The sequence below is a fragment of the Saprolegnia diclina genome (assembly GCF_000281045.1).
Source record: "Saprolegnia diclina VS20 unplaced genomic scaffold supercont1.4, whole genome shotgun sequence".
NCBI lineage: Eukaryota > Oomycota > Saprolegniomycetes > Saprolegniales > Saprolegniaceae > Saprolegnia > Saprolegnia diclina.
Window position 1 is genome coordinate 1214697 of NW_008246071.1, and position 24146 is coordinate 1238842.

Consider the following 24146-nt stretch of genomic DNA (forward strand, 5'->3'; position numbering starts at 1 on the left):
CTTCATGTCGACGGCCGACGGCGGGATCCTGATGCAGACGTTGACCAACACTCGACGGGTCCGTCCGTGAATCTCGCTGCGGACCTTCATGCCTTCGTCCATGCGCTTGGTAACGCCGCCAATCACCAGCTCGACAATGTCGCGACAACGTCACGACAGCGTCATAACAATGTTACAGCAACGTCGTAACAACAACGTCGCGACCACTGTCGCGACAACCGTCGCGACCACCGTCGCGACAACGTCGTAACAATGTCGTAACAACGTCGCGACAGTGTTACAAAAGTGTGACGACGACGTCGCGACAACGTCTTGACAACGTCTTGACGTCTTGACAACGTCTTGACGTCTTGACAACGTCTTGACGTCTTGACAACGTCTTGACGTCTTGACAAAGAGTCGCAATAAAGTCGCGTCCGTTTGCGAGCGTATCCGGACAGCCGTTTTGATAATATATCACAGCTACGTCACGTCACGTTGACAATCTGCCACGTCATCTTGACAACAAAGTTGCTCGTCCTTCCAGAAGCGGTGTGTGTCATACTAGTAGCGCTGAACGAGAATCTTCGGAGGCGATGTTACGACGATGCCGACGCTGTTGAATGCGCAAAACTTTGCAATTTACACTTGCTTTGTTGCTGAGTCCTTCAAAGACGACCGACCAGAGAGACGTGTTGACGTGTCGGGTGACTCCAAGAACCATTGTGGAGCGTGCTTGGCACTGCAGTTTGTCGACGCTAGCGCTATCAGCTACAGCATCGCTCGCGCTCTGTAGCCTTCTCCACCACGGTGCACTACCTTGTCAAAGTGACGCCTCTCTGTAACGCTAATGCCACGAGGGTGAGACTACAAGTACATCGTCTTGCAGAGATGCAGCAGTGGTTTTGACGTTTGGGGACGCAAACCCAAAGCGATAGTTGGCAATAGAGAACGGCGACATAGCTGATCTAATAAGGAAGCGCTGGGTCATCGAGCGATATGATCTGGTGGTCGACCATGGCTGTTGCGTCTTGTTCAGTGCTGAGGTTCTGTCTCTGCGCAGCGATACCTGTCAGCACAAAACAATAATCCTCATTTGAATGGTGGAAGGTATTGAATTCGTGGGATTGAGTTATTCGCTCGTCTTGGTAAAGACAACAGCCCAGTTGGACTCGTCGTAGTATGAGTCGTTGATGGTAGCGTTGCCACTCATGCGAACAAGCCCATCGAGCTCGCCCTAGTTGAGGCATCCAAAATGATCCTACACTGCGCTCGGAAGTGCCTACCTCTGTAAACATGTGGCAGTAGCGCTGGACGACGATCGGCGCTTTGGATGGCGTCGTGTCGTCCTTGGCGAAGCGCTTATCTAGGTTCCACGGCACCATGCAGTCTTGCGTCGTCGCATCAAACGTCCGTCGCGACTCCTACTCGAGAACATTCACAGAACGTTTTTTCGCTCGTATGACCTCGGTTTGTTCTTTAGCCCAAGCGTAAATGACGCCTTGGCCGCCGACACGAAGGACGCGGAGAACCTCCTTGACAGCTTGGAGCCGGTGCTCAAACGTGCTAAGGTGGTGCAACACGGCAATCGAAATGGCCACGTCAAAGACGCCGGACCGCAGCGGCACGAGAAGCGCGTCGAGCACCATCACGTTCAAGTCGTGGGATTTGCAGATCTTGACCAAGCTACTCGATCAACCTAGTGAACTCAAACCTTGGACACTGGACTCGCTACCTCTCACTGCGATCGCCACCGACGCACGCGCTCTGCGTAGGTGTCATGCACTTCATGTACTTGCCATTGCCGCAGCCTACCGTACATCGTCAACATTTCTATGGAGAGGAGGTCGAGATGGACCAATGTCGGCGAGGAGCGTGCCGGGGGCGAGCGAGCGCACAAAGGACTCGATGCGGGGCCAGGGCGAGTGCCGCGTCGCGCTGAAGTGGTCGGCGACCTTCTCGTAGAACTCGTGGACGTAGAGCTTCTCGGTCTCTGTGGGGCACATTTTGGCGTCGGCGTCCAAAGCCGGGGCTTGAAGTCGCGAGTCGCACTGCTCCGGGAACGCACACGCGCACGGTGTCGTTTGCAGCTACGTCATTTCGCGTTAGTGGATTGACAGACTCTGTCCGACCTTGCGAAACGTGATCGAGACGCGCCGGCCGCGCGGCACTTTTTGACCGTCGATGACGTCAAAGAGGCGAGGCTGGACGCAGTGCGTCCACTGGTAGCGAGATGCGCCGTTCATAATGTAGAGCGACCGCGGCGCGAGGAGGAGGCTCTCGACGCGACCATCCGGATGGCGAAAGTCCATGACGCTGCCATGCCCAAGGCTAGGTAGATGATATCCAGTATCATGAGCTGTGGACAAGGCAGACGCGTACACGTCTACCTGAGAGTCGCGATCGAACCGGTGAAGGCCGAGTGGGTGTCGATGTGAGACGCAATGCCTTGCCCAGGGAGGTACTCGTTGGCTACCATTCGTGAGCCTTTCTGGTGCATACATGTAGACTGGCCGTACCAGTGATCTGGTCGGGCGTTCCGTCAAATGTGACTGGCATCTTGTTGATGAGGCTCCGGCAAAACGGCGCCATGTTGGCGAGCGGCGTCGACTCGTCGCACTTTCTACCACGTCGTCGCTCGTGTGAGCAGAGGTCGTCCAAGACGAAAGGCCGTACTGCGTCTTGTAGTTGAACTCGTAACCAAAGTGCTGCACTTGGCGCGCGCGAATTGTGCGGCGCCACTCACCCTTGTCGAGCTCTTCAAGCATGACCGCCTCGTCGGCCTCTGTGATAAAGTCCTTATACACAAGGAGGCCTGGCACAAACTGCGATGGGTCCGCGCCCATGCGCGCTCTCTCGAAGTTTGGCACGCGCTTGAACGAGCACTCTTCTTCGTACGCCTTGCGCAGCATTGCAAACTCCATGTGAAAGGTCTTGCCGCCAATCGCCGCGACGACGACACCGTCCAGAGCGTCCTTGGCTGCGGCCGCGTCGTCAGCGGAGGCGAACTCAACAATCGCCGTCTTGCGCGAGCCCGTGCCCATGATGACTTGCTTGACCGTACCGTATACCGAGAGAAGCTCGACAAGCGTCACGTCCGTGACCACGTGCTTCTTCCCGCGCTTGCTCCACGTCAACGAGAGGAACGGCGTCCGCGTCGCTCTCTGCTGCTGCTGCTGCGTGAGGCCAGAGACCTCGAGGCCAGACGCGACCTCGAGGTCCTCGAGGCCCGACTCGGTCGACGACGACGCCTTGAGAAAGTCCGCAATCGTGAGCGCCATCGTCGTGGCACAAAAAAAGTGACTCGAAATCAAATCCAACCAAACTGCGCCAACGCCGTGATGCCATTGGTTATCTTTTTTCTGTGATTTTGACCAATCCACGAGGCTCTTGGCATCTTGCAAAATAGTGTGTGATAGAAAAGAGCCTTTCATTTTGTAGGCTGTTAAGACCGACATCAAATTGTGTGAGTAAGTCTATTTCCGAACATGTTCAATCAAATTCAAACTTGGACCTGGCAGAGACGAGCAGCATGGTCATGGAAGGCGCTCCCGTCATGTCGTGGGAAGAGGCCAAGGCCATGTGCGAAGGAGTCGGCGACGTCTTCGCGAAGAACGCGGCCAAGGACCGCGACCGCCTCCTCAAGCTTCGGGATACGTTTGGCTCTATCCGCGGGACCTTTGCCCAGCGCCAGGCCGCGGCTCGTCGCACCGTCGAAGGTAGCGTCCCATCTCTCTTCCTGCGTGGATACTACCTCTGTGCGTATATATAGAGGCGCTCGCCGAGATCCTCAGAATAGAGCAACATGAACAAGGTCGCGACAATAGCGCTGAGATGGCCCGGCGCCTCGACGAGCTCGCGCAGTCCAAGGCGCAACTCGAGGCTCAGCTGACCGGACTTCAGCAGAACCAAGTGGCGACGGAGACGCACATTGAAGAGCTCATCTTGCAGTACGAGCAAGCCCAGCGGCGATACATGGACGAGTGCGCGGCGCGCGAGAAGGACGTCCCCCGCCTCCGGTACGCGCCGCTGTCAACTGAGCAACTTTGCTGCATAGCGCTCGTAGGCAAAACATGGCTGTGTACGCGTCCATCACTGGCATCAAGTGGGACTTTTCTAGCGACCGCATCGCAGGCTGTAGGTCTTGACTCCTCCGAATCGTGTCGACGACTTGTGATGTAGGTATTCACATCCCGGAACGCAAGCTGCTCTCGAATTTCGATCTGAGCCCGACGCAGTCGCCGTACGAGACAGCCAACGCGCTCTGGACGATCATCGAGACTGCCCACGAGGCACCTCAGAAATAGTTTATTCGACATCCACATATGCATTTGCACTTCCATGGCGCTCGAGCTCTTCTGGAAGCTCTGGATATCTTTCAGCATACGCAGCTCTTGCAGTGACCACTACAGTACGACCTAGAAAGCAGAGTCACATGCTGGGCGATGGGGCGACGCACATCGCAGTTAGGTCGCATGGAGTCTGGTTGAATGGGAAAGCTGTCGCTGCGTGAGCGTTGAAGCCGTTGTGAACTGCCAACATGACGAAGGTGCCTGTGTACATAAAGCCTTGCGCGAACCAACCAAGGTTAAAGAGGTCGACTCTTCGACGATACCAGTCAGGGAGCCAGATCATCGAACCAGCGCTGCCATCCAAGTTCCCGAAGGCCATCGTCGAAAAACCATCGGATGGAGCGCGAGAGACAAGCAGCGTCGGTCGGAGACGTTGTCGTCCCTTGTAGCTCTGGGACGAGACACCTTTGCGGTCTACAAGACCACGAGCAATGACAATATTGCAATGTCGATCCGATCAGTGTCGCTGCAGATGGATGCACGCGCTTCAACGTTACCGTGCATCCGGATGAGGATCGTCCGGATACGAATGTAGCAACGCCGATTTCGGCAGTTTGGATTTGGATTCAGATGTGGCGCCGGTCGTTGCCCATCGTGTCTAGCGCGCGTCGCCGCTGGCTCTCGACGCACATGAGCCGCAACAAGGGCGTGGCGAAGCTCCCGGGCCTCGACTTGACGCTCGGCGGCTCGCTCAGCGAAGTCTCGGTGACGTACGAGCAGTGGGGCGACCAGACGTTGCCGGACGAGCGCACGATCGTGATCTTCCCGTCCTTCTCGCACTCGTCTCACGTGGCGTCCAACCTCGACGACCCGCGCCCAGGCTGGTGGGAAAACATGGTCGGCCCCGGGAAGGCCATCAACACGTCCGTCTTCCGCGTCATTTGCGCCAGTGTCCTTGGCAGTCCGTACGGGTCGACGTCGCCGCTGTCTATCAACCCGGCGACGGGCACGCACTACCGCGCGTCGTTTCCTCAGATCACGCCTGCAGACATGGTAGCCCCATCTTCATCTCGAATCGTACCTCCTGCATCGAAATGCTAGGCGACCGTGCATCGCATGCTGCTCGATCACCTTGGGGTGCAAAAACCGCATGCCGTTGTCGGTGGCAGCATGGGCGGCATGCAGGTACATAATACGCATCTCAACCACGTAGTCAAATGGTCGCTTTGCCTAGGCGGTTCAATTCGCCTCGCTGTTTCCCGACCGCCTCAAGCGACTCGTCGCGCTCTCGTGCACGTCGCAGACGACGCCGGGGACCGTGGCGTTCCGCCGCGTCCAGCGCCTCGCGATCCTCTCGGACCCTGCGTACAACGTACGAGGCGCTTGCTTGCGATTGCGCAGCTCACGCTATGGCGTGTTAGGACGGCAATTACGAGTTTGGCGTCGGGCTCGCGGGCATGAAGGTCGCGCGAGAGCTTGGCATGACCTGCTATCGGTCGCGCGAAGAATTCGACACGCGCTTTGACTGGCAGCCCAGCGGTCCGCGCCACTTCAAGGAGCTCACGTTTGACGTCGAGTCGTACATGGACTATCAGGTAATAGTCGATCCTTGGACAGTCGGATTTGTTTCAACCGGGACGTAGGCCAACAAGTTTGCGCGCGTGTTCGACCCGAACTGCTACCTCCTCCTTTCCAAGGCCATGGACCTCACCAACCTCGGGCACGGCTACCAAAACTTGGCCGAGGGCGTCGGCCGCATTGCCGCCGAGACCCTCATCATTGGCGTCAAGCAAGATCTGCTCGTGCCCCTCAATGAGCAAAAGACGATCGTAAGCGACGAAGGGCGTGACCTCGAACTCATGCCGCGTAGGTCAACATCCTCGAGTCGTACGAGACGCCGGCGACGCTGTCCGTGATCGACTCCAAGTATGGCCACGACGCCATGTTCCATCCGCAGGTACCATGACCCAACGACGTCATCACCTTCCATCTCTGTTGTAGATGCAAAGCGTCGTCTTTGCGCCCATCATCTCGGACTTTCTCGAGCGCGACCTCCTCACGCTCGAGCACGAGCACCAGCGCTACAGTAGCTTGTAAAGCCGTAATCGGAGTAGTGTCATGGAGACGACGACAATGGAAGGTAGCATCGCGTTATTCAACGCATGGTAGACGTCTAAGAAGAGGGGCTTTAGGCCTTGATTTCACCGCAGTCGTCGATCGTGACTTCCATACTACGAACATTTCAACATGAGCGCTTATCCTGAGAGCGCGAGGTCCGTACCGGGTCGCGCCGCTGGGGCTGCCCGTCGCTTCCATCTTCTCCAAGACATCCAAGCCTTCGACGACCTTGCCAAAGACGACATGGGCCTTGTCGAGCCACGGGCAGTCGACCGTGGTGAGGAAGAACTAAGCAATATGACTCATGACGATCAGCGAACACAGAGTGGTGGCGCGTACCTGCGAGCCGTTGGTGTTGGGACCGGCGTTGGCCATTGAGAGGATACCCGGGCCCTGGTGCTTGAGAAGGAAGGCTTCGTCGGCAAACTTTTCGCCGTAGATGGACTCGCCGCCCGTGCCGTTGCCGGCCGTAAAGTCACCGCCCTGGCACATAAAGTTGGGGATGATGCGGTGGAACTTGGAGCCCTTGTAGTGGAGCGGCTTGCCCGACTTGCCGATGCCGGCCTCGCCCGTGCAGAGCTGGCGGAAGTTCTCGGCCGTCTTGGGGACCTTGTCGGCGCGGAGCTCGATGACGAGGCGGCCGACGGGCTTGCCGCCGGCGCCCACGTCGAAGAAGACCTTGGGGTTGGCGGGCGAGCTGAAGTGGCGGGCGAGGCCGAGCGTGCGACGGGTAGCTTGCATCTTGGGCAACGAATTCGATTCTATTCACTGCCACTCACGTGGGGCCAAGTCCAATCCGGATAAAACGACATCCGGATACACGCCCCAGCCAACTTCAACATCAGCATCGGCGGTCTTGTTGGCTTCAGTTATCGATGTGGGATCTACGACGACGCGCCGGTACCGAGCACGAGGTACGGCGGCAGCGCAGCTTCGTCGATGTCTACGAGCGACCCATCGGCGCGCACGAGCTCAAACGTGGGTGCTAGGACGCTCCCGACGCGCAGAGGCAGCAGCTTGAACCGCAGCGTCGTCGTCGTCTCCGGAGTAATGAGCTGCGACGCCTTGCCGGCGCAAGCCCACGCATTACTGGCCAGTCGCACAAAGCGCGTCTCGTCGCTTGATGGCACGTCAACTTGGAACTCGACGACCTTGCCCTGCACGAGCCACTCACGTTCGTTCAAGCAGGAGACGCGGACCGTCGCGCGCGGCTGCGACGGACGATGGACCGCCGCCGCACCCACGAGATCGACAGGGAAGTCCAGACTCGACGACTGACCATGGAGGACATAGGCCACGCGAACCGCCGCTGACGTGTGCGGCGGGATGCGGGCCCACTCGACGCGCAAGACGAAGCTGAGGCTAAAGGGTGATCCGGGGCGCAGGCGCAAATGACGCTCCATCTGCCGCAGTGGGTTGAAAGCGACCTAAGAAATGAGATTGAGAGGCAGATAGGAGGACGCGTGTGGTACCTCGATCCACGGCAGCGATTCGCTCAACACATTGAGTTCATTGCCGCCGTCAGTCGACACGATGAGCGCAGAGGCGGAAGGGTCGACCTCGATCGGAGCGACGTCGTTGCAGACGAGCGGCACGTGGAGGAAGAGCTGATGGGACCGAGGCACACACGCCATCTCGGCGCGCAGCTGCATCGCATGCCGCACGGCGAATGCGTGGTCGATGGCAGTTGAAGACATGTAGACGAGGGTGCTGTCACTGTGATGGGCGTACGTGTACGAGAGCTCTGCGCAGAGCGTCGCCTGCGAGTCTTGAGGCGACAGACACACGGCAATAGCAATGGCAAAGCTACGCGTCGAGCGAGGCAGCGCCAACGTCAGCTTCCCTGTTGCCGCGCGTTGGCCTTCTACAGGTATCGCTGCGTCGTCGCCATCGTACCGAAGCACATGCCCGTCGAGCGGTATCGTCGTCGGGTCCTTCTCGGTCGACTGGACGAACAGTGCAAGGCTACCAGACTCCAAGACGTCGTCGTTCAACTCGACGCGAAGGGTCCAGCCGACGGTCATTTGAGGCGTGAGCAGCGGCGCCGCCTCGGCGCTGAGCACCAAGGAGCTCGCATACAGTGGCAACACGTCAAAGATGAGCGGCGTGTCCAGATCGAGGCTCAGAAGCTGATTGGCCATGCTGCAGGTCATGAGCGACGCAACGTACGGGCCTGGCGTCAGTGGCGATCCGTCAGAGTGCAGCGTCACACTTGTCACCGCGTTGCCGGCAAGGACAAACGTCTCGCTGGGTAGCACAAAACTCAAGTGTGTAGCTTCGTCCGCCGTCGGCTCCTTGTTCGCCAAACGAAACACCACTGCAATCTTCTCGAGGGGCAGCGGCCGAAGCAGACGATTCCGAATCCGCAGCACCATGGTTGGCTACAGAAGATACTCAGATCTCGCTGGCACAGTATGACGCATACCAGTGCGATCGACGCCGTCGGGAGCACGTGCAGCAGATCGTGCAATGGCACGGTTGTGACGGGCGCCAGCGTATCGAGCCAGAGCGTATGAAGACCCTTGTCGCTCTCTTTGCGCAGCCGATCGATCGACGGCTCGAGCTGTAGCCAGTGCAGACACATGGTGGCGGCCGCCGCAGCGTCCTTGTTGCTTCTGTACACGTCGACGATCGCCGCTATCGACGCCTCCAGCGCGTCGCCCCATTGGTCCAGTTGCAGCTGGTGGACGTGCTTGAGGTACAAACTCGCGGCGCGATCGATCGACGTGGCGCTGGCCACGTCGTAGCGCGCACACTCGGCGCTGAGAAACGCTGCAAAGCGGAGGCGTCCCGCCGTCGCATAGTGCACCGAGGCCCAGTATGTCACTTGGTGCAGCGCCTCGGGTTGCAGGCACAGCGTGTACCAATGGCGGCCCGGGGTCGGCGACGTCGGCGGCAGCCGCTTGCACGCACGACGCGCAAAGTAGAGCAGTTCCCCGAGCGGCGCAGCGATGAGCGTCATCTGGGCTTGGTCGGCTTTGGGCCGCGAGACCTGGTACTGCTCAAACTCACTTTCGCACGAGACGGCGAGGGCGACCGCGGCGCCAATGGCCCATTGCAGCGGCAGTGTCGGAGGCAACGATTTTGTGAGTTGCAACAGCAGCAGAAACTGCGGGAGAAAGAGCAAGCTGCGGGCACACACGGCCACGTAATCGTGGCGCTGGTACAGAATGGCGACTTGGCGGCAAAAGAGATACAAGCGCACGTGCAGCGGCGACGCGGCGTTGACTGCTATCGACATGCGCACGACGACGAGGTCAATCTCAAACTAAAAACACGCAATTCCAAGACCAACGTGGAAGGACGGAGGCGTACGGGCGACGACGAGAAGATGGCGTCCGAGGCTTCCAGCACCGGGAGGTCGTTCAGCGCGGTGTGGTCGAGCGTCATAAAGATGGCCTCGAGCTCGTCGTACTAGAATTACCATGAGCGCAGGAACCGCGAAGACGCACGAGTTACGTGGCGCAGCGCGTCATCGTACAGCGATGTCTGGCTGTACAGCAAGGCGAGACTCTCCTTGACTTGAAAGAACGAACTGAAATCCCAGCCCGAGAGCGATCGCTGCACATTGTATGAGAGATGACGATGATGACGCGGTACCTTGGCGTCGAGGAGGCGCAGCTCTTCTTCGTACTCGCAACAGCGCGTCTCAAACGCCTCCATGATGCATGTTTTGAGTTTGAGGAGGAGCTCGGACCACTGCGCTTCGTGCTGCGGCTGCTGGCCGGGTGCGGCACCGACGACGGTGTTGCCTTCGAGCACCTCGATCTTGCAGAGCCGATCGAGCCGGTCGTTCTTGTCGCCAAAGTCGGCGCGGAGCTTCTCAAAAATCCTGCGGTAGACCTTGGACGAGTCCCGGAACGAGGTGCCAAATGCGCTGAGGCCACGGGACGCGACAGTCGTGGCGGCCGTTGTCGACGACGTGGCTTGCGTCCCGAGCGGCACGTACAAGACGAGCCACTCGTTCTTGAGGAGGTTCATGCGATCGACCCACGCGCTCAAGGCGGGTTTGATCTTGGTCTTGTACGTCGCGAGGTCCTCGCACTTGACGACAAAGAGGAAGACGAGGCCGGTTGGGGGCACACCGGTCGGCATCGCACTTGGCTGCTTGAGCAGCTGCGCCTGCGTGTGCACTTGGTGGAAGTGGATATACAGGCGGTCGATCGTCTTGTTCACTTGAAGGTGGTTCTTCCATGCAATGTTGCGCAGCGGAAGGCGCTCGTCCAGCGACGGCAGCACAAACTGCCAGACGTCGCCATGGTCCTCAAAGTGGACGCTCACGCCTGCAATACGCCGAGGGTACGTGAGACCATCGACGCCATGGCGCACGTACCGCTCATGCCCGCGCTCGACGGGGCGCTCTTGAGCTGCGGCAGCTGCGGGACGCTGCCGTAGAACGACCGATCGCCCATCTCGTGTCAAATCTTCGATGTCATCGCAGCCCGTCCCATATCCGGTCGATACACATTATCCGTACCCTCTGGATCGGAGCGTATCCGGACCCCATGCGATTGGCGCGTTATCCGGATACCGTGCCAGAGGCTTTTGAATTTTCGAACAGGCAGCATGTCGGACATCGCGTCGGTAGCCATGGCGCATGGCGATCTTCCTGACGTGGCAATGATGCGTAGAGCGGCCAAGAAGACGCGAGATGACGTCGCCAACAAGCGCCTAGAGACGCTGGATGCGGGCTTCGAAGAGGCTCTGGCGGTGATCCGCAACGACATCCTCGAGGTGCGCGATGCGGCGGGTGATGGCGATGAGGATGATGAGCTGTGGATTGCGCTCGTAGCTTGAGAAGGCGTTTGTCTTGAAGCAGATCAAGCAGCAGTTCTTTGACGACCTGAGCGCGGTGGGCTCACCGGAGGCCATGGCCGAGTTTGCAGCGAACGCCCAGATCGAGCGCGAGCAGGGCAAGACCATGATGCTGCAGAAAGAAAAGGACTTTGCGGCGGCGCTCGAAGCCCGGAGCGCGCTCAATACGCAGCTCGAGGCCATGCTTGCTGATGTGAATGCTCGCATCCAGTTGCTCACCAAGCGCATTGACGACACGGCGACGCGCGCGGCGCTGAACGAATCTAAGCGTGACGAGTGGAAGGCGCTGCAGCGACTCAACACGCAGAAGAAGACGGTGCTCGAACTCACGTTCAAGCTCCAGATGCCGAAAGATATGTCGTGCGCCGAGTTCGTACAGGCGCAGACCCAAGGCATTCAGGAAGACAACGACCGTGAGCGCATCCTCGAAGACCAAGTGCTGGACCTTTCTGCCCAAACCAAGCAGTCGGAGTTGGCCCTTAACGCGCTTTTGCAAGAGGTATACCCGATCGCATTGAACTGGTTCACCTCATGATACTGCCACCAGTCGGCGCGGCGCACGGAGGACGCACAGCTGCTCGATCGCGTCAACAAACACGAGCACCTCATCGAGATGGCGCGCTGGTGCATTCTAGATAGCGCCACAATACGATCTTATTGGAGCGAGGTAGGTACGAGCAGATGACGGGCTTTGTCCAGAGCATCTCGGGCATCCACGTGCTTCCGAGCGACGGCGACAAAATGCATGTCCGCATCCGCACCTTTACGCTCAGCCTCACGGTTGACGTGACGAACGGCACTGTCCAAGGCGCTACTGTAAGACACGGCGTCTTCGTATGTGATTGATGACGTGACATGCAATAGCTGGCACCGGACACGGTCGACATTGCCGATTTGGTCGACATTGCCGTTGAAGAGAACGACGTGGCGTTGCTCCTGCGCGAAACGCGGCACCGCATCGCGAGCCACGAGAAGCTCGAGGCTGACGTGGCGACGCTGCAGCAGCAGTACGCGAACCCTCTTGGCGCTGGATGACGCGACGGGGTGACGTAGGGGCGTCATGTGCGAACGCACCAGCACCGATCGCGTGCAACTCACCGTGCGGAATACGCTCTACCACGTCGACACGAGCTGCGAATACGGCCATGTACGGTCGACCCATTGGTCTATAATGACGTGACAAATGTCGTTAGGCGAGCGAATGGCTCCACGTGCGCTGGATGAAGCCGAGCGACCCGCGACTTTTGGTATGGCATCTGTTTGTGACTGGCTATGCGACTGTGTATGCGTAGAACGTGATCAACAAGGAAGAGCAGTGTACGACGCTGCCGACGCTGGTCGACCGCCTTTTGCAGCTGCACGCATAATATACGACCTACTGTCTTATAGCGTTTGGGATGTTTAGAGCTCGTTGTTCTTAGTGTTACATGCATCGTCACTCGGCCAACGCGCGATCTTCCAGCACGTCATCGTCGCTGTTCTGGTCCATGACTGGCGCAAGTCGAGTGAGCTCCACGCGAACGAGGCAGTTGCCATCAGCGATGTACAGCGCTCCGTTCCGCTGGCAAATGCGTTCGCCCTCGATGGCGGCCGCCAGCACCGAGTTCATACTTGCGATGGGTGCCAACAACATGTCGCGCAGGTCGAGGCGGTGGAGAAGGCCCGCTGAGGTGAGCAAGAGCATGTCGTCGAGCAGGATCGCGGTTGTCGGGGACGGAGCGAGTGCGCACTGCCACAGCACAGTGCGGCGTTGGAAACAGCGGGCTTCGATGCCGCCGACCGCGCTGTAGAGGACCACCGAGTCTTCGTGCGGTGAGAGGAGGCCCCAGGCGTGGGCGGGCGGCACCTGTGGCAGCTTCCACGCATCCTGCAAGACCGAGCCGTGGCCAGTGTAGATGTGCACGTGGCTCTTTCCTGCCTGAGACGCCCACACGACGACGATGGCGTCGGTGGCTCCGGAGCAATGCAGGAGCTGGCCGCCGACTTGCGGATGGTTTTGCGACGATAAGGTTGAAGGATTTGCTTGGGCGCCAAAGGGCAGAGGCACCCACGTCACGTCCATGGAGGGAAGGGAGAGGAGCACGAGCTGCCCGAGCGTGTTGCCGACCAGCACCGTCGGCGCGTTGCGCAGAAAGGAGAGGACGTCAGTGGAGACATCGGACGTGTACCGTCGCAAAAAGTTCTTGGACCGAGCTGTCTCGAGAGCCCACGGTTGACAGGTGGTGACGCTGCTGCCGTCGCTGCAGAGAACTCGGAGCTGGCCGTTGGGATAGCCCACGACGCATCCAAAGGCCGAGCTCGCGAACGCGGACGGCACTTGTGGCGGCAACGATGCGTGAAAACAGCACTCGCGCAACGTCGTTGCGTCCCAAAGCCGCAGCGTCGAGTCGGCGAGCGTACCAATGTCGCCGGACGGGAGGACGCCGAGGCTCGTGATGGGCGCGGCGAGCGTGAGGTCGAGGAGCTGCCGTGTAAAAGCCGCGGGCTGTACCGACCAGACCGCGCCCGTTCTCGTAATGATGATCCCGTAGTCGTCGGCGTGCGAAGCTGAATGCCACGTCATCGACTGGACGGGCGCGTCGACGCGCAGAAGACTGCTCATGGCGCCACCAATAGGCGGGACGTTGGTGAGCAGCGAGAGACCGTCGCGCTCCATCGCGTCCAGCGCCAGCGTCTCGCCGTCTGCCGCCAACACGAGCTGGTAGAGCCACACGTACGGCGCGTCGGCCGTGGCGACGGCCACCGTCGTGTCGTTGCACCAGGCCAAATGGGCTACTGTGGACCGCTTGTGCGCCTGGAGCGTCGCAGAGCACACGATCGAGGTCGTCGAAGTATTTAAAAAGTGCACTTTGCTCGTCTCAGCGCTCCAGCCCAGAACCAACTCGCAGTGCCGACGGGCCTGCGATGACGCAATGAGCGTCAGGGAGACGTCGGTGCGGATGGGCACAGCAACGATGGCGTGGCCAGTCCACTTCCAGAACTGGACGGGGTGGGCTGTGACGACGTCGACCGTCGTATGGCCGAGCCACTCGATCTGGCAAGGCGCGTCGCTCAATAAAGCTATGGACGCTACAATGGTCTCGGTATCGAGGAGCAAGAGGTCGCCGCCAGCAATGCACCAGACGCGACGTGAGCTTTCAAACGCAACGGACCGGACAGACGCGTCGACGGACGTTGTCGTCATCGTCATGGCGTCATTCAGCGAAACAAACGTCAGCGACGGCGTTGCGTCCCAGTAGACAACAACGTCTTGGGCTGGGCCGAGGGCGAGCCCGAGGACGCGAGATGACGCTTGTCGACACGCGTGTCGGCTTGAGGACGGCGTCTCGATGACGACGCGGGAGCCCACCGCTCGGACGAGCGTTTGGTGCGCTGCCGACCACACGACAGGCGACGTCGCGTCCACGTTGAAGCCACGTACGCGCGTCATGACGGGTCTCCATGGAATGTCAGACAAGACAATCGGACTCGGCGGCAGCTCCGAGATGGACTTGCGCCGTGACGGACGCTGCGTCGGCGTCGGTACGAGCTGTCGCGGCACACCACCGTCCTCGTCTTCGTCTTCGGAGGTGTCGCCGAGGAGCTGGTTGTCGCTCTTGTGGTGCTGCTCAAACAAGGCGGCTTCGTCGATGGACGCCAACGCAGCCTCGGATAGCATGCTGTCCGTGTTGGTCGCGCGCAGGTCGTCCTCATACCCGAGGAAGCGCCAAAGAAGCAGCGCGGCGCTGCCGCCGATCGTCACCACCCACTTGCCGTCTTGTGAGAAGAGAACGCGCTGGAGACCATGGCTCGGACCCGCAAACGACTGCGTCAGGCGGAGCTGCTGCGGGTGCTCGAGCATGAGCGCCTTGAGCGCACCGCCGTCGGCGCGGCCGTGTACAATGTATCGGCCAAACGGACTGTGCGCGAGGTCTCCGACACTGCCGTCGGCAATCGACGCCCACGTCCGGGCTACGTCGCCGGTCGATGGCGCCATGAGGAGCAGCCGCTGCGACGATACGACAAGCACGAGCAGTTGCTGATGCTGGATGAACCCGAGCATTCGCAGTTGCATCGGGGCGCCTTTGCCGTCGCAGTATTGCAGCGACCGCTTGCGCCGCAGCGAGTACATGTCGAGGAGCTCAATGGACCTGCTGTCGGCGCCAGCGATCGCAAGGTACTGCAAGACGACGTCGACGCAGAACCGGCCGTTCGTGATGGGGTATGCGCCATGTACCGAGAGCACGGTGGACGAGTGGTGCTGGTAGCAGCACACTTGCTGGTCCTCGCCGCTCGAGTAGACGCTCTGGAGCCCGTACTGGACATCTAATATCGGACCAACATGCTGGTGGTACGTCTCGAGGATCGTCATGCTCGGAATGTCAAAGATGCGCAGCATGCCCGAGGCAAAGCCGACCGCGATGCGCGCGTCGCTCGGGTGGTGCGCGATGCACGTGCCCACGCTCGCCTCGGTCTTGAACTCGTACGTCTGCAGCCCCGTCGGTACATCCCAGACGCGGATCGTCCGATCGAATGCGATCGACACGAGTGCGTCACTCTTGGGGCTCAACGCGATCGCAGAGATGGCCGCTGTGTGCGCGCGCTGCACAATGCTGTATGCGTGGCTGCTCACGTCAAGGATCCCGACCGTTCCGTTGGCGCACGTCGCTATGGCTTCGAGGCCGTCGCCCGAGAGGTCGACCGAGAGGATCGCAGCTTCGTGGCGCGCCTCGAGGTAAAAGTCGGAGAAGTCCAGCGGCCACACGCGCAGGAAGCCGTCGGCGCCGCCCGAGACACAGAAGCCCGCGTTCACCGCAAGACTGTGGATCGCTGCGTCGTGCAGCTTGTAGACGCACAGCAGCGCCATCGACGCGTAGTCAAGGACCAAGATGGTGCCGTGCGACGACGAGACGTACACGGGCCGACCGGGTGTGCTCGGTAGATCAAACGCAATGTCAGTAAAGAGCGCATCGCGGGCGTACTCGTGCAAGACGACGGGACACCCCGGCAGGTGCCCGGCCTTGACGCGCCAAAAGCGAATGTTTTCGCGGCCGCACGAGACGAGGCGGTCGCTGTCGTACGGCGAGAAGCGCAACGTGGAAATGGGAAAGTCCGACGTTTGTTTGGCGACGACTGGCAGCGTCGATAGCGGTGTCGACGAGGACGTGGCACTCGCAGCGTCGTACACGATGAGCTGCGTGCGGTGCTGCGCGTCCTTGCCGACGACGACGAGCAGTGTGCCGCCGACAGCCAGCGCCACGACGCCGTGCACGTGGCCGCGCAGACACGCGACACAGCGCGACGTGGCCGTAGACCAGAGGCGTAGCGCTGGCGACGGTCCGACTTCGCATGTGATGGCCATGTGCATCGTAGGAGAGAGCACGAGGTGGCGAATGTCTCGGTCGTGCCCGTGCAAGAACGACATGGCCAAGGTGCTTGGACGACGCTCGGCGAGGACGAGCGTGGCGTCGCTGGCGTACAGAAAGGACTTGGAGGCGTGGCACCACAGCGCGCCGCCCGTGCAAGCTTGGGAAAGCCCCACGATGCGATCGAGCGCAAGGACGCGGTCGGGCCACATCAAGTTGGCTTTTGGAAGTATCCGCGGCCCGTACTTGCTCGGCGAGTAGTAGAGCTTGGGGCTTACCGGCGGCGAATTGGGCGCGGCAGATGCGGGCAACGGGCGCTGCAAGCCAGCTCGCTTCAAGATCAAATCGGCCTATGGGAGGATGCCATATATATCTATACATTTTCTATCGTGGACTATACCTTTTGGAGAACTGCGCTGCGATGCGTCTGTAGCTGCGCTTCGTGCTCGAGCTGCGAGAGCGGCAGGGGCGCCGGGGTGCTAGGCTCGCCGTCTTTCAACGGCGCAGGCCTCTTTCGCGGAGAGGACGTCGTTTGCGGCTACCCTCGGTATCGCATGAGAGGCAAGCATTGGCGATGATATACCGATGCTGGTGGCGAGCTGCGAGCGGGCGATGCGAGCATGGCCGGCCGCAGAACGTCCTTGCTCGGTGTGGGTATGTCGATAGCGTCAAGTTGGTTGCTTGGAAGCCAGTGCCAGTCGTACGACAGCTCCCAAGCATGCGACTTGATTAGAGGCAGTTCCATGCCTTTTGGCAGCGTCTACAGCGCTTCAGATGTGGTTTTGCATCGTCGTCGACGACCTCGGGCATGTAGAGAATATCGGACGTGTAGATGCCACGGATGCTCATCGAGCAGCAGAGCTGGACGCTCTATTCCACGAGCGTGTAAGCCCCTGGTGCATGCGAGGGCTCTCCGGTACCTTGAGGTAATCGTAGCCTTCGCGGTTGTAGGCAACGGACGTATGCAGCTCCAAGAGGCGGTGCATGTCCAGCGCGAGCACCGTCCACTTGTCGCCTAGTCTGCGTGTCCATGAGCTCCTCGGGTCTAGCTGCACTAGATGACAACGGAAGAGGTAGGCGAAGGTTCACGCCCATGCTGCGCACGCTCGAGTACATGGTGCTAAGCGAGAGGCGCAGCGCGGACCGTTTCTTCGTCACAATGTCCAAGTGCAGCGTCGCCGACTCGCCCGGCGCACGGTGGAGCTGCAGGTAGATGTAGCGCCCCGTGAGCTGAAGGCTATCGCCCTCGGCGGGCACGGACAGGTGGTTGGACGCAGCGATCTTGCCGCGGATGCGGAAGACCTTTCGCCGGATCGTCTTGTCCATGAGCTCGGCCACGTCGCCGCGCGTCGACGTCGCAAAAGAGCCTGCGCATACGAGCCGGAAGACGTCAGCGAACGGATGCTGCCACACTACGCCATCAATGAGGTCCCTCCGTGGCGCTCGGACTGCGCACCTGGCATCGCTCAAGATCGCACGGATATGATTGGCTGTTTTTCCACCAATGGCATCGCTGCGGGAAGATCGCAAAGATTCCAACATGGTTGCTGGTAAGATGCAGTGGCGCCATTCGGTCGAGCTGCACCGAATAAGTTCTGCAACCAGTTTCGGTCCAGCTGCAGACAGACGACAGACCACCGCAGTGATGTTGGCAGATCGCGTTGCTTGTTGACGGGCGCGCGCCAATCCGCCTCGTCCCCATCTCTACCACGGTCCACCGAGCAACACTCATCCGCAAGACTGCAAAGAAGACGAGGTGGAGGACGCACGCATACAGTCACGTTGGCCACACAAATCACACACAGCGCGCTGCTATCTACAGACTATTCGAGTCGTCTATGTGTCGTACGGGCCGTTGGCGGCGGCGATCTGCTGCTGCGTCATGAGCGTCTTGAGGAGCAGGTCCCGCATGCGAATCTCGGCCTGCGAGTGCGGCGACGTGTGGTAGCCGCCGTTGCCATCGTGCACGGTCGTCGCGTGCGCGCCAGAGGGCGGCAGCGGGTGCGTGGCCGCCGGCGTCTGTGTCTTGGACGCCAGTCGCTCTTCCATGGTCGCCGAGGCGAGCGTCGCGAGGCGCTCCATCGTCGCCGCGCACGTCGACCCGAGCGATGTGCGCTTGCGCGTGTCGGCGACGCAGATGTAGCCGAGGTGCTGCGCGTTGCGACCAAAGATGGGGCATCCGGCGAAGAAGCGGACAACGGGGACGCGGTCAAAGACCGCCATCGTGCTCGTGTCGACACCTGCGTCGAGCACAACGATCGGCGAGATGTCCATGACGCGGTCGATGAAGATTTGAATCTCGCTCTTAAGCGCATGGTTCTCCAAGCCCAGCGTCGACTTGAGCTTCTCGCGGCGCACGCCATCCCCGTCCGTCTCGAGGAGACACACGATCGCGATCGGACAGCTCAGCGTCTCGCACGCGAGGTCGCAAAGGAGCGCAAACATCGACTCGCAAGACGTGCCCGTTGCGATGAGCGGCTCGAACGCGTCGAGCTTACGACGCCACTCGGCGATCTCGGGCTTCTTGGTCTTCTCGTCGGGCCGCGAGAGCGACATGCGGATCGCGTCGCCGCAGAGACCCTTTGTGGAGAAGTTGTCAAAGTTGCTACTGCTGCTGGCGTCGTCGGGCTCGGACGACCGGTGGCTGCGCGTGCTCTGGCTTAGCGCGGACGGGCTCACGCTGAGCTGGCACTCGAGCGGGCCGGACGACGTCGATCTCATTCGCTCCGCATCAAAGTCGGACGACGTGAGCGACGTGACGGACCGAAGCGTCTGCGGCGTCACAGGGCTCGTCTTGGCGCGCACGCAGCACACCTTGCAGAGCCGGACCTTGTTGGCGCCGACGACTGGGAGGTCTACCGCCTTGATGACGCTGCAGTCGGAGCAGATGACTTCACCGCACATGCGACAGTGGTGCTTGCGCCGGAGCGTGTAAAAGTTGCGCATGCAAAGGAGGCAGCTCGTGCGGTCGCTGTCGCGGACCCACGTTGAGTGGTGCGCAAAGTGCATGTAGCTCAGTCGGAGCTCCTCGACCATGTCGCTGAGCCGTCCGAGGCCGAGGAGCACGGCCGCGCCGGCAGACTTGGCGGCCTTGCTCTTGAAGCTGCCGCAGAAGACGACCTCGACCTCGTCCGGCGCGGTCTGGCGCCAAAAGAGGCCGGCGCGCGTCAGCGTCGTGCGCGTGAGGTTGTGCGACTCCTTCATCGAGAGACACCCGACGTTGTTGCCGTCGGTCGATGTGACGCACCACATGTAGAGCGGGGACCGCTCCGGCGTGTTGGGCACGGTCGTCTCGCCGAGGAGGTCGACGACGACGAGGTCCCGCCGCGCGCCCATGCCAATGTCGACGACGCCCCACTTGACGCTAATGACGCTGTTGCTGTCATCAGCATTGTCATTCATGTAGTCCGTCTTCGAATCGTTGTTGTTGGCGGACGGCGTGAGGACATGGAGCACGATCGCGTCGACGTACGCCCGGGGCAGGAACTTTTTCAGAAAGCTCCGGAGACCGTCCGTGGTCGGCTGCGAGACCATGGTCGACAGCTCGGACGGGAGGCACTTGACGACCGTCGCGCAGCGCAGGAAGCGGCACGACACGAGCATGTTGGACGTGTCTTTGCGGTACTGGACACCGTCCTTCTCGGGCGGCACGTAGCGCCAGTTCTCATTGTACGCGGTCTGCACGAGCGACGCCGCGTTCTCCTTGGCGGCGGCGACCAGCGACTTTTGCACGTCCTCGTTGAGCGGCGGGCCGCGGAAGAAAGTCGTGCGCAGCGGAAAGGACTGATCCATGATGTGTCCAGTTGGCAAGTGCTGCGTCCAAGTGCAAAGTCGGGAGCTGCTACACACGCGTCGGGCGAGATGGGCGACGTTCTTGACGGATGCCTGCAAGCGCCGAGGTGGCGAGGGTTACAACCAAGATCGTCGACGAGCTCAAGTCCCACTCTGCCGTCTCATGGGCCGCTACAGTACTTGGCTCGGCGAGCAAAACTGGGTGGCTGACTGGCCATCGCCGTGAACTTGCTGGTGATTATACGCGTCGAACGCTGACGAGCGCAGGCGCGTGGCCACCGCCCACCACTCGGATTCCGACCTCCGGGTGTAAGTTCAGAAAGGGCGACGCGTTCTCTGCTATTTGTGCCACTGCAGCTCCGAGTGGCGACATTCCTTCGTTGCAAGGCACAAGCTCCGAGATCCGCAGTCTCATGCGCGCATGATCGTCTGCGAGGTTGGCTACATGGGCCTGGCTTGGTGGACGGCTCTTAAATTCTGAAATTCGATATACATATTGTGATATCTAATATGGAGATCCAAAATAAATATTGAAGCGCTATTGATAGCGCCCGTTGCAGCATTGCAGCCATGTACAACTGGGCGGACCCGCGCCGGAACTCGTCGATCTCGGTCAAGATGATGTCTCTGGCTGAGAGGATGGCTGGAGCTCCTGCTCATGCTCGCATATCGTACTAGGGAGAAAGCCGAGGCGGCGCGGAAGCAGCGCCTCACCAAGGTCCGGCCCACGGTCTCCAACCACCTGCATCCGGCGGTCGAGAAGAAGCTGCCGAGTAATACGACTCGAGCGACGTCGACAGCTTCATGTTTGCGACTAGAGAAGCACGAGAAACTGACGGCCGCGGAGCTCTACATGGGCACGCTCGGCGAGTCGAACCAGGAGGAGAGGTACGCAGACTCGGCAGGGTTGCACCCATGACGACCGTGGTACAGCCCCTTCTCGGTGCACAACGTTGTGGCCACGGAGAGCTCGTTCCATCCCGAGTCGACGATCGAAGCCTTCCAAGGCCTCAAGAAGGCCAAGCAGCACGGCGACGACGACCCTACGTGGGGCGATGTCAATCCCCATAGCCGTCTGACCAAGTCCCGTGTCAAGAGCGAAGACAAGCTGCCGTCGTTGCACAAGGCGTCGCACCCTCGCGCAAGCAAAGCGCGGCTGCTGGCGACAACTCGGAGCGACCCCGAGATCTCCAACAGCCGCCGGCCCAACCAAGAACCGTCCCTCGACGCCCTGGATATGTACGACGACGAGGATGACGACGTCAATGACGGCGACGACAACGAGGAGGAGGAGCACCCGTATCCTTTTGGCTCGACTTGCGACGTGTCGGTACCAACGCATTCGTTCGGGTAGGTGCATCAAGCCCGCTCCGGTCGTCACGGGCCCCGTGCCCAAGCTGGACTTGAAGCCGCTCTCACGCAAGTCGGAGCGCAAGGACGACATCAAGCCGAAACTGGACAAGAAACTCAAAGCCAAAAAGGCAATTTGACATTCAGAAAGTGCAATCTGACGACAGATATGATGGGCAGGAGGGAACAAGCCTGAAGGCCCGCGGCACATCCCTCGCCCAGCTCAAGGACGAGCACCGCGCGGCTCTCGAATTGCTCAAGGAGCTCGGCGGCGCGTACCCGTCGGACGAGAAGGACGCGCCGCTCTCATCGCGCTTTGGCGCCAAACTGCGCTCGACCGTGCACAGCAGCCGCGATGTCGAGGTACCAGATCCAAACGAGTACGACCTCTTTATTCGGTACGTAGACGGTCAAGGGCGTCCCATCCACATCCTCGTCCGCGCCAAGCACCACTCGGTGGACCGACGACGCGAAGAGCGACGACCGTCACGAGGAGGAGGAGGAGGAGGAAGTGCGACCTCACTGACCACTCGGTGACGACTGACGCGTGCGGTAGGTTCCGGAAACATGTGGCGGCGATGACGCGCCAACGCCTGAGAAAGGGTCCGAGTTTTCGTACGGCAGCGAAGAGTTCGAGACCGACTAATAATGTACACGTCCTTTCTACAATGTATTTGCACCTGCGCTGTCTTAATCCGCAACCGCGTCCATGAGCAGCTTGCGACCGATCTTGGCCATGCGGCTCTTGGCGTTGTCGTGCGCTGGCTACAGCATGCATGCAATCGCTAGACCAGCGACCAACCATAGTAATACCTCGGGCATGCCAGCATGAGCGCGCGTCGCGTGGTGCTTGCGCTGGGGAGCGGGCAGCTGCGATGCGTGGGCCGCATACTCGAGAAAGTCGAGAACGAGCTCGGCGCTGGGCTGGTTGCGGCGGCCCATGAATGGTCGTGCCAAGAGCTACAAGGTGGTGGATTCTGCAGGCGTGATAACGCACGCACCTTCTGCACGTATGCGTCCAAGGCGGCTGTGCATACCGGTAGAGACGACGCCGAGATGCGCTGCGTAAACGAGACGGCCGCGTGCACGGTTGGAAACGCCAGCGACACCATCTCGTCCGCAATGAGAGAGCGTAGGTGCCTAATCGAAGCGTCGTTGAGCGTGTAGCTCTGGATGTCGTACCCATCGAGAGCAACAAAGTCGCTTCGCGTGTGCCACAGCGTCCATGAGCACTTGATCTCTTCGAGGCCATCCGCGCACGGCAGGACGACGGACGCTTCGCAGTGCACCTCATAGATCTACCGGCATTGGAGCTGTGAGTCGTACACCGTCGAGTTGGTGGACAAGAGCGACTTCGTCGGACGTCCCGATCTTGGCGCTGACGACGGTCGCTGAAAGTTGCGTCTCGCTCGACAAAGCAACCGGCAACGAGTCGACCGATGTCGATGATGCGGCGCGAATGCTCGCTTGAACGCAAGCGACCCACGCCGCCGCGTTGGCGCGACTCGCTACGAGGTGGTCGCTCATACCACGGACGCCACCAGCAGCTTCGCACCGTCCGAGCCGCTTGGGACCTCGGCGCACATGTAGTACGCCTACGCCATGCGTGAGGTGGCCTACAAATGCATCCTACCACGTGCGACGACCCGTCGATGACGCGAAAGACAAAGCGGCGCTCGTCGGCAGCGGACGCGACGCCTTCGCCGAGGCTGCCAATGCCGTCACCGAGCGCGACGGTCGCGCCGGTCAGTGCGATTTGACCGCAACGCTTGGCGTCGTGGCGGTGGCTCTACTGCTGAGTGCAGAACGCTCGGGACGATGTTGTACGTACATCGTAGTACGCGAGCGACGCGTCGACGAGGCGGAAGTAGCGTCGTCGCCAGTTCTTGACCACGTGGCCTTGCTTGAGGAGGTACCCTTCCATCCGAGCCAAAGATCGCAGCTCGATCACCGTCCGTGTTTGTATCAATGTATCGAGTTGCGATCTTTCCAATGTAAACGAATTGGACGTGCATAAAATGAAAAACGTTAGTTGACTACTTCTTCGGGCCCAAGCGATCGAGGACCGAGCGCTTCTTCGGACGGTCGTCGTCGTCGCGCGACGGACGCTTGCTGCGGTCCCGCGACGACTGGCGCTCGCGCGATCGACGCTTCTCGTCACGGCCTGAACGCCCGCGCGACCGGCTGCGCGACTTGCGCTTGGACGATTCCTTGCGGTCCGGCAACTTGCGATCCAACGCAGCCTTACGGTCGCCGCTGTCCCGGCGACGGTCCGCGCTTCGGCTCCGACGACGGCTGTCGCTCTCGCGCTTTCGGTCGTCCGCCTTACGGTCTTTGTCACGGTCGTCCGTCTTGCGGTCACGGTCGTCAGTCTTGCGGTCACGGTCGTCCGACTTGCGGTCACGACCGTCCGACTTGCGGTCACGATCGTCCGTCTTGCGGTCTCGGTCCTCGG

The 24146-nt window shown here is 60.5% G+C and overlaps 10 protein-coding genes across 11 annotated transcripts; 4 read left to right on the forward strand and 6 right to left on the reverse strand.

The window, feature by feature from the left end:
- Positions 1-1068: 1068 nt before the first annotated feature.
- Positions 1069-3265, reverse strand: SDRG_02126 (hypothetical protein). Its single transcript, XM_008607694.1, has 9 exons — positions 2656-3265; positions 2499-2602; positions 2370-2451; positions 2112-2310; positions 1838-2069; positions 1715-1790; positions 1446-1665; positions 1266-1403; positions 1069-1216 (listed from the first exon to the last, which is right to left on the reverse strand). Exons 1-9 carry the CDS (start codon positions 3258-3260, stop codon positions 1112-1114), a joined length of 1761 nt encoding a protein of 586 aa, XP_008605916.1. The 5' UTR covers positions 3261-3265; the 3' UTR covers positions 1069-1111.
- Positions 3266-3488: 223 nt separating this feature from the next.
- SDRG_02127 (hypothetical protein) lies at positions 3489-4321 on the forward strand. Its single transcript, XM_008607695.1, has 4 exons — positions 3489-3698; positions 3752-3998; positions 4046-4116; positions 4162-4321. Exons 1-4 carry the CDS (start codon positions 3512-3514, stop codon positions 4284-4286), a joined length of 630 nt encoding a protein of 209 aa, XP_008605917.1. The 5' UTR covers positions 3489-3511; the 3' UTR covers positions 4287-4321.
- Positions 4322-4890: 569 nt separating this feature from the next.
- On the forward strand, positions 4891-6710 carry SDRG_02128 (the record flags this gene model as incomplete). 2 transcript variants are annotated; one of them, XM_008607696.1, is made up of 8 exons in its annotated part: positions 4891-5324; positions 5373-5456; positions 5506-5643; positions 5693-5866; positions 5915-6100; positions 6142-6228; positions 6273-6411; positions 6464-6710. In XM_008607696.1, the coding sequence occupies exons 1-7, from the start codon at positions 4902-4904 to the stop codon at positions 6366-6368; spliced, it is 1188 nt and encodes a 395-aa protein (XP_008605918.1). In that variant the 5' UTR covers positions 4891-4901. The 2 variants fall into 2 exon arrangements, with proteins under 2 accessions (XP_008605918.1, XP_008605919.1); XM_008607697.1 differs by lacking the exon at positions 6464-6710 and having other exon boundaries at positions 4902-5324; positions 6273-6368.
- On the reverse strand, positions 6460-7130 carry SDRG_02129 (peptidylprolyl isomerase; the record flags this gene model as incomplete). The annotated part of the gene is made up of 3 exons (XM_008607698.1): positions 6460-6502; positions 6553-6677; positions 6729-7130. The coding sequence occupies 3 exons, from the start codon at positions 7128-7130 to the stop codon at positions 6460-6462; spliced, it is 570 nt and encodes a 189-aa protein (XP_008605920.1).
- A 143-nt stretch (positions 7131-7273) lies between these two features.
- SDRG_02130 (hypothetical protein) lies at positions 7274-10801 on the reverse strand (the record flags this gene model as incomplete). The annotated part of the gene is made up of 7 exons (XM_008607699.1): positions 7274-7816; positions 7862-8770; positions 8815-9657; positions 9705-9803; positions 9849-9950; positions 9990-10672; positions 10723-10801. 7 exons carry the CDS (start codon positions 10799-10801, stop codon positions 7274-7276), a joined length of 3258 nt encoding a protein of 1085 aa, XP_008605921.1.
- Positions 10802-10940: 139 nt separating this feature from the next.
- SDRG_02131 (hypothetical protein) lies at positions 10941-12614 on the forward strand. The gene is made up of 9 exons (XM_008607700.1): positions 10941-10969; positions 11021-11123; positions 11182-11703; positions 11752-11828; positions 11876-12020; positions 12069-12211; positions 12258-12351; positions 12398-12451; positions 12497-12614. Exons 1-9 carry the CDS (start codon positions 10956-10958, stop codon positions 12569-12571), a joined length of 1227 nt encoding a protein of 408 aa, XP_008605922.1. The 5' UTR covers positions 10941-10955; the 3' UTR covers positions 12572-12614.
- A 25-nt stretch (positions 12615-12639) lies between these two features.
- Positions 12640-18012, reverse strand: SDRG_02132 (hypothetical protein; the record flags this gene model as incomplete). Its single annotated transcript, XM_008607701.1, has 7 exons — positions 12640-16899; positions 16950-17087; positions 17133-17309; positions 17351-17419; positions 17470-17569; positions 17616-17961; positions 18006-18012. 7 exons carry the CDS (start codon positions 18010-18012, stop codon positions 12640-12642), a joined length of 5097 nt encoding a protein of 1698 aa, XP_008605923.1.
- A 294-nt stretch (positions 18013-18306) lies between these two features.
- On the reverse strand, positions 18307-20482 carry SDRG_02133 (hypothetical protein). Its single transcript, XM_008607702.1, has one exon. The coding sequence runs from the start codon at positions 20339-20341 to the stop codon at positions 18386-18388; it is 1956 nt and encodes a 651-aa protein (XP_008605924.1). The 5' UTR covers positions 20342-20482; the 3' UTR covers positions 18307-18385.
- Positions 20483-20890: 408 nt separating this feature from the next.
- Positions 20891-22360, forward strand: SDRG_02134 (hypothetical protein). Its single transcript, XM_008607703.1, has 8 exons — positions 20891-20964; positions 21020-21114; positions 21160-21229; positions 21275-21640; positions 21696-21822; positions 21872-22054; positions 22098-22202; positions 22248-22360. The coding sequence occupies exons 1-8, from the start codon at positions 20912-20914 to the stop codon at positions 22335-22337; spliced, it is 1089 nt and encodes a 362-aa protein (XP_008605925.1). The 5' UTR covers positions 20891-20911; the 3' UTR covers positions 22338-22360.
- Positions 22361-22381: 21 nt separating this feature from the next.
- On the reverse strand, positions 22382-23631 carry SDRG_02135 (hypothetical protein; the record flags this gene model as incomplete). Its single annotated transcript, XM_008607704.1, has 8 exons — positions 23523-23631; positions 23325-23480; positions 23247-23286; positions 23045-23199; positions 22874-22989; positions 22693-22831; positions 22505-22651; positions 22382-22456 (listed from the first exon to the last, which is right to left on the reverse strand). The coding sequence occupies exons 1-8, from the start codon at positions 23613-23615 to the stop codon at positions 22382-22384; spliced, it is 921 nt and encodes a 306-aa protein (XP_008605926.1). The 5' UTR covers positions 23616-23631.
- Between the last annotated feature and the right edge of the window lie 515 nt (positions 23632-24146).

Coding starts and splice junctions, on each gene's coding strand:
- SDRG_02134 (XM_008607703.1), top strand. CDS start 20,912: ATGTACAACTGGGCGGACCCGCGCCGGAACTCGTCGATCTCGGTCAAG. Junction 21,641..21,695: donor AACGAGGAGGAGGAGCACCC/GTATCCTTTTGG, acceptor TCGTTCGGGTAG/GTGCATCAAGCCCGCTCCGG. Junction 22,055..22,097: donor ACAGCAGCCGCGATGTCGAG/GTACCAGATCCA, acceptor TTCGGTACGTAG/ACGGTCAAGGGCGTCCCATC.
- SDRG_02127 (XM_008607695.1), top strand. CDS start 3,512: ATGGTCATGGAAGGCGCTCCCGTCATGTCGTGGGAAGAGGCCAAGGCC. Junction 3,699..3,751: donor GGCTCGTCGCACCGTCGAAG/GTAGCGTCCCAT, acceptor GCGTATATATAG/AGGCGCTCGCCGAGATCCTC. Junction 3,999..4,045: donor AAGGACGTCCCCCGCCTCCG/GTACGCGCCGCT, acceptor TAGCGCTCGTAG/GCAAAACATGGCTGTGTACG.
- SDRG_02131 (XM_008607700.1), top strand. Junction 11,124..11,181: donor TCCGCAACGACATCCTCGAG/GTGCGCGATGCG, acceptor TTGCGCTCGTAG/CTTGAGAAGGCGTTTGTCTT. Junction 11,704..11,751: donor TTAACGCGCTTTTGCAAGAG/GTATACCCGATC, acceptor TACTGCCACCAG/TCGGCGCGGCGCACGGAGGA.
- SDRG_02126 (XM_008607694.1), bottom strand. CDS start 3,260: ATGGCGCTCACGATTGCGGACTTTCTCAAGGCGTCGTCGTCGACCGAG. Junction 2,452..2,498: donor AACGCCCGACCAGATCACTG/GTACGGCCAGTC, acceptor CACGAATGGTAG/CCAACGAGTACCTCCCTGGG. Junction 2,070..2,111: donor TCTCGATCACGTTTCGCAAG/GTCGGACAGAGT, acceptor GAAATGACGTAG/CTGCAAACGACACCGTGCGC.
- SDRG_02133 (XM_008607702.1), bottom strand. CDS start 20,341: ATGGATCAGTCCTTTCCGCTGCGCACGACTTTCTTCCGCGGCCCGCCG.